The sequence below is a fragment of the Carcharhinus amblyrhynchos genome, chromosome 7, assembly GCF_965287045.1.
Source record: "Carcharhinus amblyrhynchos chromosome 7, sCarAmb.v2.hapA, whole genome shotgun sequence".
Lineage (NCBI taxonomy): Eukaryota > Metazoa > Chordata > Chondrichthyes > Carcharhiniformes > Carcharhinidae > Carcharhinus > Carcharhinus amblyrhynchos.
In genome coordinates this window covers 121,708,933-121,723,064 of record NC_137330.1, presented here as the reverse complement: position 1 = coordinate 121,723,064, position 14,132 = coordinate 121,708,933, and the positions used below count along the sequence as shown (strand labels likewise).

At 46.6% G+C, this 14,132-nt stretch overlaps 1 protein-coding gene across 1 annotated transcript in view; it reads right to left on the bottom strand.

Annotated features, from left to right (window-relative positions):
• Positions 1-13,323, bottom strand: part of ptk7b (protein tyrosine kinase 7b) — a 377,620-nt gene extending 364,297 nt beyond the window's left edge. The window contains exon 1 of the mRNA XM_080193066.1: positions 13,052-13,323. Coding sequence (XP_080049192.1) covers positions 13,052-13,103 — 52 coding nt within the window. The 5' untranslated portion in view covers positions 13,104-13,323. The remainder of the gene's footprint in view (positions 1-13,051) is intronic.
• Positions 13,324-14,132: the final 809 nt, after the last annotated feature.

Sequence of the window (14,132 nt, the reverse complement as noted above, 5' to 3'; positions counted from 1 at the left end):
AGACCGAAACAAAAAAGTTATTCAAGACCTCAGCCATATCCCCATCCCCTACCACTAAGTCCCCCTTTCTCATCCTCTAAGGGTCCAACGTTCACCCTAGCCAGCCTCTTCCTTTTTATATATTTATAAAAACTCTTGCTATCCTTTTTTATATTAAGCGCTAGCCCAGCTTCATAGTTTCTCCTACCCTTCTTTATCAACTTCTTTGTCAATCTTTGTTGACATTTAAACCTCTCCCAATCCTCTTCTCGCCCACTACTCTTAGCTACTCTAAACGCCTCCGCTTTTAGTTTAACACTTTCCTTCACCTCCTTCGTTATCCACGGCTTATTACCTCTCCTCCTACGGTCCTTTTCGACCATCGGAATAAATTTCTGCTCAGCACCAAAGATCTCCTTAAAGATCCTCCACTGCTCCTCAGCAGACCTACCTTCCAACGCGCTCCCCCAGTCCACATTCACCAATTCTTCTCTCATCCTACCGTACTCCCCTCTGTTCAAACAAAGGACGCGTGTCCAGGAACCCACTTTCTCCTCCTCCATCTGTACCAGAAACTCCACCATACAATGATCACTCTCCCCAAGAGGATCCTTCACCGCAAGGTCCCTAATTCTACCCGCCTCATTACATAGCACCAGATCCAAGATAGCTCGCTCCCTCGTCGGCTCCAACACACACTGTTGAAGGAAACTATCCCGGCAGCATTCCAAGAACTCCTCCTCGAGCCCACCGCGTCCAACATGGGTCGACCAATCAATATGCAGATTGAAATCCCCCATAATTACAGCCGTCCCATTCCTGCACGCCGCACTTATTTGCGCGTTAACAGCCCGCCCCACCTCCAGATCATTATTCGGGGGCCTATAGACGACACCCACCAGCGTCTTCCTCCCTTTGATGTTCCTAATCTCTACCCACTTTCTGCTCTTTAGCTCCAATATCATCCCTTGCTACCACCCTGATGCTATCCTTAATCAGCAGAGCTACGCCGCTCCCCACCCCCCCCGCCCCTCTTTTTTACCTCCCGCCTATCCTTTCTAAACACTTGATACCCCTGGACATTCAGCTCCCAGTCCCTGTCACCTTGCAGCCACGTCTCTGTAATGGCCACCAGATCATATCTGTTTGTGCTGATCTGCGCCACCAGCTCATCCACTTTATTCCGAATGCTTCGTGCATTCAGATATAGTGCCTTCATCCCAGCCTTCACCTGGACCCTATTTGCCGGAACGCCACCAACCATACTCACACCCCCTACTCCCTTTATTATTGGGACATCCTCGGCCTCGACCCTTACCTGTCCCCTCTCCTTAACTTTAGACCCCGTAACGTCACCTACCCTCGCACCCTCCCCCCCTCCCCCTAATTAGTTTAAAGCCCTGTCTACAGTCCTCTTTACATGATTCGCCAGGACTCTGGTCCCAGCACGGTTCAAACCAACCCCATCCCGCCCGAACAGGTCCCACCTACCCCAATACTGATGCCAATGCCCCATAAATTCAAACCCATTCCTCCCACACCAATCCCTGAGCCACCCATTCACTTCCTTAATCCTATCAACCCTACGCCCATCTGCACTCGGTTCAGGCAGTAGCCCAGAGATAACCACCTTGTCGGTTCTACTTTTTAATTCCATTCCCAGCTTCTCATACTCCCTCCCCAGATCCTCACTTCGCATTTTGCCTACGTCATTGGCACCCACATGTACCACAACGACCGGATTCTCACCCTCCCACTCCAGGTTCTCTGCAGCCCAGATGCGACATCCCAGACCCGAGCACCAGGCAGACAACACACCCTTCTGTGCACTTTGTCATTGTGACAAAGGACAGTGTCAATACCCTTCACCCCACTATCCCCAATTACTACTACGTTCCTTTTCGCCTTCTCTTTGCCCATGTCCTGCTGCATCACTGTACCGTGCGCAGTTTGCTCACCGACCTCACCTCCCTCGTCCTCGTCCACACTGGAAGCAAGAACCTCAAACCTGTTATGCAGATTGAGAGGCTGAGGCCTCCGCTCCCCACCCCCCTTCCTCCTCTCAGCAGCCCCCTCTTGTTCCTGACCCTTGGAGTTAGCCAGTCCAGCGGGGGTGGATGTCACTTGCACCCCATTGACAATAGCACCCTCTCTCCCCCTGATGAGCCTCAGTGTCTGTAGCTCAGAGGCCAGCTCATCTACCTTGAGCTGGAGCTCCTCCAGCAACCTGCACTTACTGCAGACATGGTCACTGGAAAGGACCCTGGGGTCCACCAGTTCCCACATCATACAGAAACAACACATCACATGCCCCTCCATTATTCACTGCAGTAGTGTCGAAAATTTCCACACGAACTTACCTGGCCCTTTTTCTCCCCAGCCCTTTTGATCTTAAGCCCTAATGCTCACTCTGCTTCCCTCACTCCGCTGCCCGCTGTCTATACCAGGCCTCCTTTTAAACCTGGCGCTGATTTAAAGCCTGCTGCCCCACAACTCCCTTCTAACCACTCCCTCAGAATTCTTAAAGCGGTAAATACAAAAAGCCCGCAAAAATGCTTTTAAATTATTTAAACAGTTCTACAAGGTTAGTTCTTACTACAAAGTGCTTTAAACTTATTTAAACAGGTTTTTAACAGGTAATTTTCTTATCTGTCCCTCTGCTCCTTCACTCGTCTGCTCCAGCAAACAATGGAATGAAAACCGGTTGGCAGAAAGGAAACAAAGATAGGAATTAATGGATGATTTTCAAATTGGTTGGCAATAGGGATCAGTGCTAGGACCCCAGCTAGTCACAATATATATTAATGACGAAGGAACAAAATGTAACATCTCAAAGTCTGCAAATGGCACTAAGTGGGGTGGAGGTAAACTGTGACGAGATACTGAGATCCTTCAGAATGATCTGGACAGGTTGGGCGAGTGGGCTAATCAGTGGCAGATGCAGTATAATTTAGATAAGTGTGAGGTTATTTACTTTGGAAGCAAAAACAAAAAGGCAGAGTGCTTCTTAGCTCAAATCGGGCAGCATGGTCGGTGCAGGCTTGGAGGACAAAGGGCCTGTTCCTGTGCTGTAATTTTCTTTGTATCTGAATGGCTGTAAATTGGGAGAGGGCAGTGTGCAGCAGGACCTGGATGTCCTTGTGCATCAGTCACTGAAGGTAAGCATGCAGGTGCAGCAGGCAGTAAAGAAGGCAAATGGTATGTTAAGCTTCATTGTGAGAGGCTGAGTACAGGAACAGGGATGTGTTATTGCAACTATACAGGGCCTTGGTGAGGCCACACCTAGAGTATTGTGTACAGTTTTGGTCTCCTTTTCTGAGGAAGGATGTTCTCATTCTCAAGGGAGTGTAGTGAAGGTTTACCAGGCTAATTCCGGGGATGGGAGGGTCTGATACACGAGGAGAGATTGACTAGATTAGGATTGTTTTTGCTGGAGTTCAGGCGAACGAGGGGGGGGGATCTCAGAACTTATAAAATCCTAACAGGTCTCGACAGGGTAGATGCAGGGAGGACGTTCCCAACGGTGGGGGAGTCCGGAACCAGGGGTCACAATCTGAGGATTCAGGGCAGACGGATTTGAGGAGACATTTCTTCACCCAAAGAATGGTGGGCCTGTGGAATTCATTACCACAAGTAGTAGTTGATGCCAAAACATTGATGCATTCAAGTGGCAGCTGCATAAGCACTTGGGCCAAAGGTTATGGGGAAAAAGCAGGATTAGGCTATCGAGATGGATGATCAGCCATGATCTTAATGAATGGCGGAACAGGCTTGAAGTGCCAAATGGCCTCCTACTCGTACCTTCTAAGTTAAAGTCATGCTAATCCATTTTCCTGCACTTGACATATCATAACATTCAAGGATATGGGACAAGTGCTTATGCAAATTTTTTTTTGAAGGCTGTCAGTTGTCTGGCCTAAAAAACCTTCCCAGGCCAAGCATTCCAGGTTCCCATCACCCTGCAAGATTTTTTTTTCCTCAAATCCCCTCTGAATCTTCTGCTCCTCACCCTAGAACTATGCCTCCCTCATGACTGACCCCTCAACCAAGGCGAACAGCTGCTTCCTAATCACCCTGATCTTTCGGGTCAAACCAAGTAAACAAACTTCGTTTGGACGAAGAAAAAGGGGGCAGCTCCCCAAAAGGAGAGGGAACGGCCCGAACAGAAACAAAAGGTACAAAGGAAACTTAAGACACGTCAAATCGAAATGTGACTTTTTTTTTCCATAGCATTCAATCATGTCCCCAGCCCCACCACCAGAGTTTTCTCTGCTCTGAGGAAAACAATCCAAATCTATCTAGTCTCTCCTTGTAGCTCAAATGCTCCATCCTAGCCAACATCTTAGTGAGCTCTACTGTATCCTTTTTGGTGCAATCATATTCTTCCTATACTGAGGTGACCACAACTGCACACAGCATTCCAGCTGTGGCCTGACCATTCTGTATAGCTGCAACATAACCATCATAAGAACATAAGAAATAGGAGGAGTAGGCCATCTAGCCCTTCGAGCCTGCCCTGTTCAATAAGATCATGGCTGATCTGTCGTGGCTCAGTTCCACTTTCCCGCCTTCTCCCCATAACCCTTAATCCCCTTGCCTATCAAAAACCTATCTACCCGCGTCTTAAATATATTTAGCGAGGCAGCCTCCACCACTTCAACGGGCAGAGAATTCCAGAGATTCACCACCCTTTGAGTGAAGAAGTTCCTCCTCAACTCCGTTCTAAACTGCCCCCCCCCCCCCTTATCTTGAGGCTGTGCCCTCTAGTCCTACTGTCCTTTCTGAGCGGGAAGAGCCTCTCCACCTCTATCCTATCCATCCCATTCATCATCTTATACGTCTCAATGAGATCTCCCCTCATTCTTCTAAACTCTAACCAGTACAAGCCTAATTTATTCAGCCTCTCCTCATAGCTCAACCCCCTCAACTCCGGTATCAGCTTAGTAAACCTCCTCTGCACTCCCTCCAACGCCAAAATATCCTTGCGGAAGTGCGGCGACCAAAACTGCACACAGTACTCCAGCTGCAGCCTCACCAGTGCCCTGTACAGTTGCAGCAAGACCTCCCTACTTTTATATTCAATCCCCCTCGCTATGAAGGCCAGCATCCCATTCACCTTCCTGACCACCTGCTGCACCTGCAGGCTGGGTTTTTGCAACTCATGCACAAGGACCCCAAGGTCCCTCTGCACCGTAGCATGCTGCAGTTTTTCGCCATGTAAGTAATAGTCCTTCCTACCAAAGTGGACAACTTCACACTTGCCAACATTAAATTCCATTTGCCAGTTCCTGGCCCATTCGCCCAGCCTATCTAGATCCTTCTGCAGACTTTCCACACCCTCTGCACAATTTGCCGTTCCACCAATCTTGGTGTCATCAGCAAATTTCGACACCATACACTCGGTTCCCTCCTCCAGATCATCTATACAAATGGTAAATAGCTGAGGCCCCAGCACCGATCCCTGGGGCACTCCACTAGTCACCAACCGCCAATCCGAATAGCACCCATTGACCCCCACTCTCTTGTTCTTACACTCAATGCCATGACTGATAAAAACAAGTGTCTCATATGTCATCTTAACTATCCTTCAGGGATCTGTGAAAAGACTCCAAGATCCATCTGTTCCTGCCATTCATTAAATACTGTCTTGCCTTGTTACTTCTTCCAAAGCGCATTACCTCATACTTATCAGAATTAAATACCATCTAACACACTTTTGCTCATCTGACCAACCCATGTTTATCTTCCTATAACCTACAACCATCCTCTTCACTATTAACCACTCTACCAATCTTGGTATCATCTGAAAACTTGCTCATCATTCCTCACACATTAAATACACAAATGATGTAGATAACAAACAATAAGGTACCCAGGAGTCTTAGTAGTGTTGAAAAGCAGAAGGATCTTGGGGTCCGGGTCCACAGGACTCTTAAATCGGCCTCACAGGTGGAGGAGGTGGTCAAGAAGGCGTATGGTGTACTGGCCTTCATTAATCGAGGGATTGAGTTTAGGAGTCGGGAGGTAATGCTGCAACTTTATCAGACCCTTGTCAGGCCTCATTTGGAGTACTGTGCGCAGTTCTGGTCACCTCACTATAGGAAAGACGTAGAAGCTATTGAAAGGGTACAGAGGAGATTTACAAGGATGTTGCCTGGACTGGGAGGCATGCCTTATGAAGTTAGGTTGAGGGAGCTGGGACTCTTTTCCCTGGAGAGACGAAGGTTGAGAGGCGACCTGATAGAAGTTTATAAAATGTTGAGAGGAATAGATAGGGTGGATTCTCAGAGGCTATTTCCCCGTGTTGAAATGGTCGCTACGAGAGGACACAGATTTAAGGTGCGGAGAGGAAAGTACAGAAGTGATGTTAGGGGCAAGTTTTTCACTCAGAGGGTGGTGAGTGAATGGAATCGGCTGCCGTCAGTGGTGGTGGAGGCAAACTCGCTGGGGTCTTTTAAAAGACTTCTGGATGAGTATATGGGGTTTAATGGGATTGGGGGTTATAGATAGGTCTATAGATTGGTAGGTGATGATGTGATCGGCACAACTCGTGGGCCGAAGGGCCTGTTTGTGCTGTAGTGTTCTATGTTTAAGCTTGTGGATACTGGTCTCCATTCACTCAGCCTTCTACCACCACCCTATGTGCTACTACTAAGCCAGTTTTGGATCCTTCTCATCATTTTCTACAAATTTCTCAGTCTCCTTTGTGGGACATTATAAAAGGTTTTCCTAAAAATATATATAAATCCACTTATGCTGAAGAATGGGAGATGGTGGTAACAGTGTTTAGGAGAAGCAATCTGCAAAGTGCAAGGCCTGAGCAACTGAAGGTACAGCCATCATTAGTGGGATAAAGTGACGAGATGAGCAGGGCACCAGGGGAAAACAGATTATTTTTCAAGGAGAGTTGATTTGTGTGAGGGATTAATTTGATAAGCTCATTGCTATCTCTAAAAATTACAAACAGGACAAAGACCAAAAATGATAATCTATGTTAATTCATTCATAGGACTTGGGCATCGCTGGCTGGGCCAGCATTTATTGCCCATCCCTCATTGCCCAAGGGCAGTTGAGAGTCAAAAACATTGCTGTGGCTCGAGTCACGTGTAGACCAGACCAGAAAAGGGCAGCAGATTTCCTTCCCGAACAAAAGAAGCAACCTGGCACCATTGGTAAAACTTACATATTGTTAGCCTTAAAAAGCCATTAATAAGCCCTAAGGGTTGCACTGAACGAACTCAAAAAATGCTACACAAAGGCAATCTGCAATGCATAAGCCAGGTTGGCCAACAGGAATCTGATAAGGCCCTGAAACGTTCCTTTTAATTCTTAAATGGTTGAGACATTTAAAAATCTTGAGGACTCAGACAAGGGAGACATGTTCTTTATCAAAGACAGTGTGGGGAGCTGGGAGCTATGTGAGATACGTCTGCAGCTTGTGGAACCAGTAATTTACACTGCTGAACTGCAAACTCTCAGAATCTTTTTTTTTAAAAAAATCATCTGACTGGAAGTCTCAGGCCAGGAGCCCTGGCCCAGGTTGGACACCTGGCCCCATCTGCTTCTGCTGGAAAGATGGAGCATTGCCTATAAGGCTACTCATCTCTGCATGCATCAGTTTAAAGCCCGCTGACCTCACTGAAGGAATGCCGCAAGGAGAAGGTGGAAAGGAACATAGTAGTGATTGGGGATAGTCGGGTGAAGGGTATTGACACTGTCCTTTGTCACAATGACAAATTACATAGGAGGGTGTGTTGTCTGCCTGGTGTGGAGTCTCTGGAAAGGGTGCTGGAAACGGAAGAGGCCGAGGATGTCCCAATAATAAAGGGAGTAGGGGGCGTGAGTATGGTTGGTGGCGTTCCGGCAAATAGGATCCAGGTGAAGGCTGGGATGAAGGCACTGTATCTGAATGCACAAAGCATTCGGAGTAAAGTGGATGAGCTGGCGGCGCAGATCAGCACAAATGGATACGATCTGGTGGCCATTACAGAGACATGGCTGCAAGGTGACAGGGACTGGGAGCTGAATGTACAGGGCTATCAAGTGTTTAGGAAGGATTTGGGGGGGGGGGGGGGGGGGGTAAGTAGCTCTGCTGATTAAGGATAGCATCACAGTGGTAGCAAGGGATGATATTGGAGCCAAGGAGCAGAACGTGGAATCGTTGTGGGTAGAGATTAGGAACAGCAAAGGGAGGAAGACGCTGGTGGGTGTCGTCTATAGGCCCCCGAATAATGATCTGGAGGTGGGGCGGGCTGTTAACACGCAAATAAGTGCGGCGTGCAGGAATGGGACGGCCGTAGTTATGGGGGATTTCAATCTGCATATTGATTGGTTGACCCATGTTGGACGCGGTGGGCTCGAGGAGGAGTTCTTGGAATGCTGCCGGGATAGTTTCCTTCAACAGTGTGTGTTGGAGCCGACGAGGGAGCAAGCTATCTTGGATCTGGTGTTATGTAATGAGGCGGGTAGAATTAGGGACCTTGCGGTGAAGGATCCTCTTGGGGAGAGTGATCATTGTATGGTGGAGTTTCTGGTGCATATGGAGGAGGAGAAACTGGGCTCCCGGACACGCATCCTTTGTTTGAACAGAGGGGAGTACGGTAGGATGAGAGAAGAATTGGCGAATGTGGACTGGGGGAGCGCGTTGGAAGGTAGGTCTGCTGAGGAGCAGTGGAGGATCATTAAGGAGATCTTTCTTGGTGCTCAGCAAAAATTTATTCCGATGGTTAAAAAGGACCGTAGGAGGAGAGGTAATAAGCCGTGGATAACGAAGGAGGTGAAGGAAAGTGTTTAATTTAATTTAAGTGTTAAATTAAAAGCGGAGGCTTTTAGAGTAGCTAAGAGTAGTGGGCGAGAAGAGGATTGGGAGAGGTTAAATGTCAACAAAGATTGACAAAGAAGTTGATAAAGAAGGGTAGGAGAAACTATGAAGCTGGGCTAGCGCTTAATATAAAAAAGGATAGCAAGAGTTTTTATAAATACATAAAAAGGAAGAGGCTGGCTAGGGCGAACGTTGGACCCTTAGAGGATGAGAGGGGGGACTTAGTGGTAGGGGATGGGGATATGGCTGAGGTCTTGAATAACTTCTTTGTTTTGGTCTTCGCGGAGGAGGACGTGAATAATTTGCCAGGTGTTCGAGATGGAAAGGTGGTAGGACTGGAGGGTCTCAATGACATTACTGTTACTAGAGAGGCGGTGCTCGACAGACTGGAGGGGCTGATTGTGGACAAGTCCCCAGGACCGGATGGAATGCATCCGAGGGTTCTGAAAGAAATGGCGGAGGTGATAGTGGATGCCTTGGTGGTTATTTTCCAGACGTCGCTGGATTCCGGGGAAGGGGCGGAAGACTGGAAAACGGCTAATGTTACGCCGTTGTTTAAGAAGGGTGCCAGGCAAAAGGCAGGGAATTATAGGCTGGTTAGTTTAACGTCTGTTGTAGGTAAAATGTTAGAATCCGTCATCAAGGAGGAAATAATGAGGCATCTCGAGGGGAATTGCTTGATAGAGCAGACGCAGCACTGTTTCGTTAAAGGGAAGTCGTGTCCGACAAATTTACTGGAGTTCTATGAGGATGTGTCTAGGGCGGTGGATAAAGGAGAGCCGGTGGATGTGGTCTTTCTTGATTTTCAGAAGGCGTTTGACAAGGTACCTCACAAGAGGTATTGCAGAAGGTCAGGGGACATGGAGTTGGGGGTGGGGTGTTAGCGTGGATAGAGGATTGGTTGTCAAATAGGAGGCAGAGAGTGGGGGTCAATGGGTGCTATTCGGATTGGCGGATGGTGACTAGTGGAGTGCCCCAGGGGTCGGTGCTGGGGCCTCAGCTATTCACCATTTATATAGATGATCTGGAGGAGGGAACCGAGTGTATGGTGTCGAAATTTGCTGATGACACCAAGATTGGTGGAACGGCAAATTGTACGGATGGTGTGGAGAGTCTGCAGAAGGATCTAGATAGGCTGGGCGAATGGGCCAGGAACTGGCAAATGGAATTTAATGTTGGCAAGTGCGAGGTGGTCCACTTTGGTAGGAATAATTATTACTTACGTGGCGAAAAACTGCAGCCGGCGACGGTGCAGAGGGACCTCGGGGTCCTTGTGCATGAGTCGCAAAAACCCAGCCTGCCGGTGCAGCAGGTGGTCAGGAAGGCAAATGGGATGCTGGCCTTCATCGCGAGGAGGATTGAATATAAAAGTAGGGAGGTCTTGCTGCGGCTGTATAGGGCATTGGTGAGGCCGCAGCTGGAGTACTGTATGCAGTTTTGGGCACCATACTTACGCAAGGATATTTTGGCCTTGGAGGGAGTGCAGAGGCGGTTTACTCGGCTGATGCCGAAGTTGAGGGGGTTGAGCTATGAGGAGAGGCTGAATAAACTAGGCTTGTACTCGTTAGAGTTTAGAAGAATGAGGGGAGATCTCATTGAGACGTATAAGATGATGAATGGGATGGATAGGATAGAGGTGGAGAGACTCTTTCTGCTCAGAAAGGACAGTAGGACTAGGGGGCACAGCCTCAAGATAAAGGGGGGGCGGTTTAGAACGGAGTTGAGGAGGAACTTCTTCACTCAAAGGGTGGTGAATCTCTGGAATTCTCTGCCCGTTGAAGTGGTGGAGGTTACCTCGCTAAATATTTTTAAGAGGCGGGTTGATGGGTTTTTGATAAGAGAGGGGATTAAAGGTTATGGCGAGAGGGCGGGAATGTGGAACTGAGCTACGACAGATCAGCCATGATCTTATTGAATGGCGGGGCAGGCTCGAAGGGCTAGATGGCCGACTCCTGCTCCTATTCCTTATGTTCTTATGATGCTGATTCTGGACTCAAACTCACATGAACCAATATTTTAGGGGAGGCAATGGCCTAGTAGGCAATTGCTGGATTTGCGCATCCAGAAACTCAGCGAATGGTCTGGGGGCCCAGATTTGAATCTCATCATGGCAGATGGTAGAATCTGAATTCCGTAAAAAATATCTGGAATTAAGAATCTGATGACCATGAAACCATTATCAAAAAAACATCTGGTTCACTAATATCCTTTAGGGAAGGAAATCTGATGTCTTTACTTGGTCTGACCTACAGTCCCAGCACTGTAAAACTTCCTTGTTTGCTATCCCTCTTTTACTGTATGATTGCAAATGGGGAGGAATTGCAAATCGTCTTCTCGCAATCTGTGCAAATAAACTAATCCTTTGAGTTCATCCTAGCTAGAGTTTGCTGTGAGGAGGTAATGAAAATTGGATCGCACCAAAAACAAAACGTGTTGGGGAATATGTCACTGCTTATAACAAGAGAAACACACCAAAAACATCTTCCTGCTTACGGATAAGTTGAGAGGGGAAAAATTTAGTGCTGATTAAATTAATCCCCCTGCTGTCCATAACATTTGCATGTACGTACCTTAGTTCAGGGTCTATTGGCTGATCCAAATCCATGACAAGTTTCATTCCAGTTAAATAAAAATATTTATATAGTTATTTTAAAATAGTTATTGTGGCAATCTAGCGCAGCAGTTAAGCGTGCATGCAGCAAATTCTGATAAAATAATGTTGTGCTCATGTTTATCTTGGTGTTCATATTGGTCAGAACAGCACCAAGACCTCTCCTGATAATCTTCAAAATAGCACCACCTGAGGGGGAAATCTCAGTTTATCTAATCAAAATAATGCAATCTCAGTTTGACATTCCTCAGCTTGGATTTCATGCATAAATCTTCAGAATGGGAGGTAAACCGTTAATCTTCTGTCTCAGGCGTCAGAGTTCTGCCACCGATAGAATTCAGGAGCATGATTCTTATCATACGAATCTTTAGAAAGAATAGATCAGGGGGAAATCATTTTTTGCTTCTTTCCTTCCACACAGTTCCGAGCTATCTCCCAGTTAACGAAGACTAATTCTCATACGGTAGCCACTTGGACAAGGTTTAATAACTGCCCTTCACGTTTCCGTTCATCTTCAAAAATGCATCCTGGCATAAAGTTTCCAGTAAAAGCAAAATACTGCAGATGCTGAAAATCAGAGCCTTTCAGAATGGTAACTTTACAATATGTAAAAAGTCACATTGTCAAGAAAAGGCAAAGATTGAAAAATAACTGAAAGCATGAATGAATAGATCGAGTTCTAACGACTATATTCATGTACTGGAGTTGAATATCCAAATTTAATGTCTCAGATTAGTCAAAAATGGCAAGTACCAAAGAAAAATTAAATCTCTAAATTAGTGTTGAAAGTTAAATGTAGAAGCGCCCAATGCTGGCGAGCGCAACTAAAACAAATCCAACTTCTGACACAGGGGCTATTCAAACCAGTAATAGGCATCACCCCTCCCCCGACCACAAGACTTCTCAATCCGTCAGGAAAATTATCCTAATGAAATCGCTGAGTACAGTGTTTTATTTCTCAGTTACCACATACTCTGGAATGTATCCCACGAAGAGCAAGTCACAGCACTTTAAATGGTTTCAAGCTCCAATATACTACAGGACATTAACAAAACTTTCCAAGCATCAACTTATTATGACATCTGGTTGTAATCATGATATAGATCACAAAGTGCAGATTTAACCAAAAGGACATCTAGATTTTATACTCCCTACACGCCAGAACATTCGCCTTTTCCGAAAGTGGCGACTTAAACATCGAAGTTTAAATAGATTCGCGATCAATTCGATTCTTCTTCCCTGGTCAAACACACATGGGCATTTTTTACGAACAATTTCAAGCTCTATCAATAGCGAGTTGCTGGACGGACAAGTCCTTTAGAAGATGAGGAATGTCCTACGTTCACTTTAGCAACTTCTCACACAATTTTTTTTTGATGCTTAAATATACCGGCAAATTCATCTCTCATTAATGAAACGATTTTCTTTTTAACACAAACTCGAATTCCACCGTTTCCTAGCAGCCCAGGAAGAGCTTAATCCTGGCATTACTTTTTCAACCCCACCCACCCCGACTCCCGGGATCATGAGCCCACGGGGGAGGGGGGATTTAATAAATTTGCATCTTGTCGTTTCCTCAAAAATCAGACTCCCACCAGGTTATTTATTTATTAACACTGCCCGAGGTCCCCACACATTACCTTGCACCAAGAGTACCGTGGTTACAAGAACTGCCGTTGTCCTCTTCGCCATCGAAACTCCACAAGTCAGCACCAAGAAATATATGGAAAAAGGAATAGATGGAAGGAACTAGAGAGAAAGGCAAAGCCAGCTTTTCTTTGCACTTCTCTCTCTCTCTCTCTCGGTCGTCGCCTTTTAGCTTAGCTTGCTTTCTTTCTTTGCAGTTACCATCGTCCGGCAACGCTCGCGCTCTAAAACCACCCGCGAGCGAACGAGCAGCCAACGGAAAAAAACCGCCACCCCCAGGACCAAACCTGTTCACCGGAAACAGCTTGATTGACGGGCCCTTTCGCCAATCGCCACCTGCTTCTGGAGGCGCTATCGGTAGAACTGACCAATTGAATCTTTGAAGGGACAACTGGCTGCTTCCGTTGGGGCAAAGTTTGGTTGCACGGTGACCAGTGCTTTGTTAGTCTGAGGGGAGAAAGGTGAGTTAACCGTGAATGTTAAAGAGATGTAATAGTGACCCGGGACAAAAAAACTATCGACATTTCCATAGCCGTGGAGGAAATTAGGTTTACGTGTTCACTCAGATTTCCATGAAGAATAACCGTTCCTTGATTTGAATCTTCTGAAATCTCCTGCATTTTGTGATTGTTGCTTATTTCTATCGGTTCCCAGTCAGACCTGTTAAATAAAAACATCACGGTGTTAACCGCTTGACAACGGTCACTCCAATCCGAAACTACGGTTTGTCTCCAGATAGCGGTTTCGGCGAAGAGGACTTGGGAGTTGTCGGTAGGTGAATGGGAATGAGTGCCTTAGAAAGCCTGCATTGCACCTTTCGTAATCTCAGGTCGTCCCAAAGCGTTTTACAAATATTTGAATGGTAATCACTGTTGGCTAGGACCAAGAACAAGATCAGGTGTAATGCCTGTTCCTGTCAGTTCGGATCTAGTATGTCCTTTTTGTGGGGACCATGAGTTGCATTCAATTTGATTTGAATTGTTATTTTGCTGCAAGCAAGGAGATGGATTGAGAGTTGCCATGTCCACTGTCCATTGACTGTGTAACTTTGAGGGTGGAATAAAATGGGGGAAA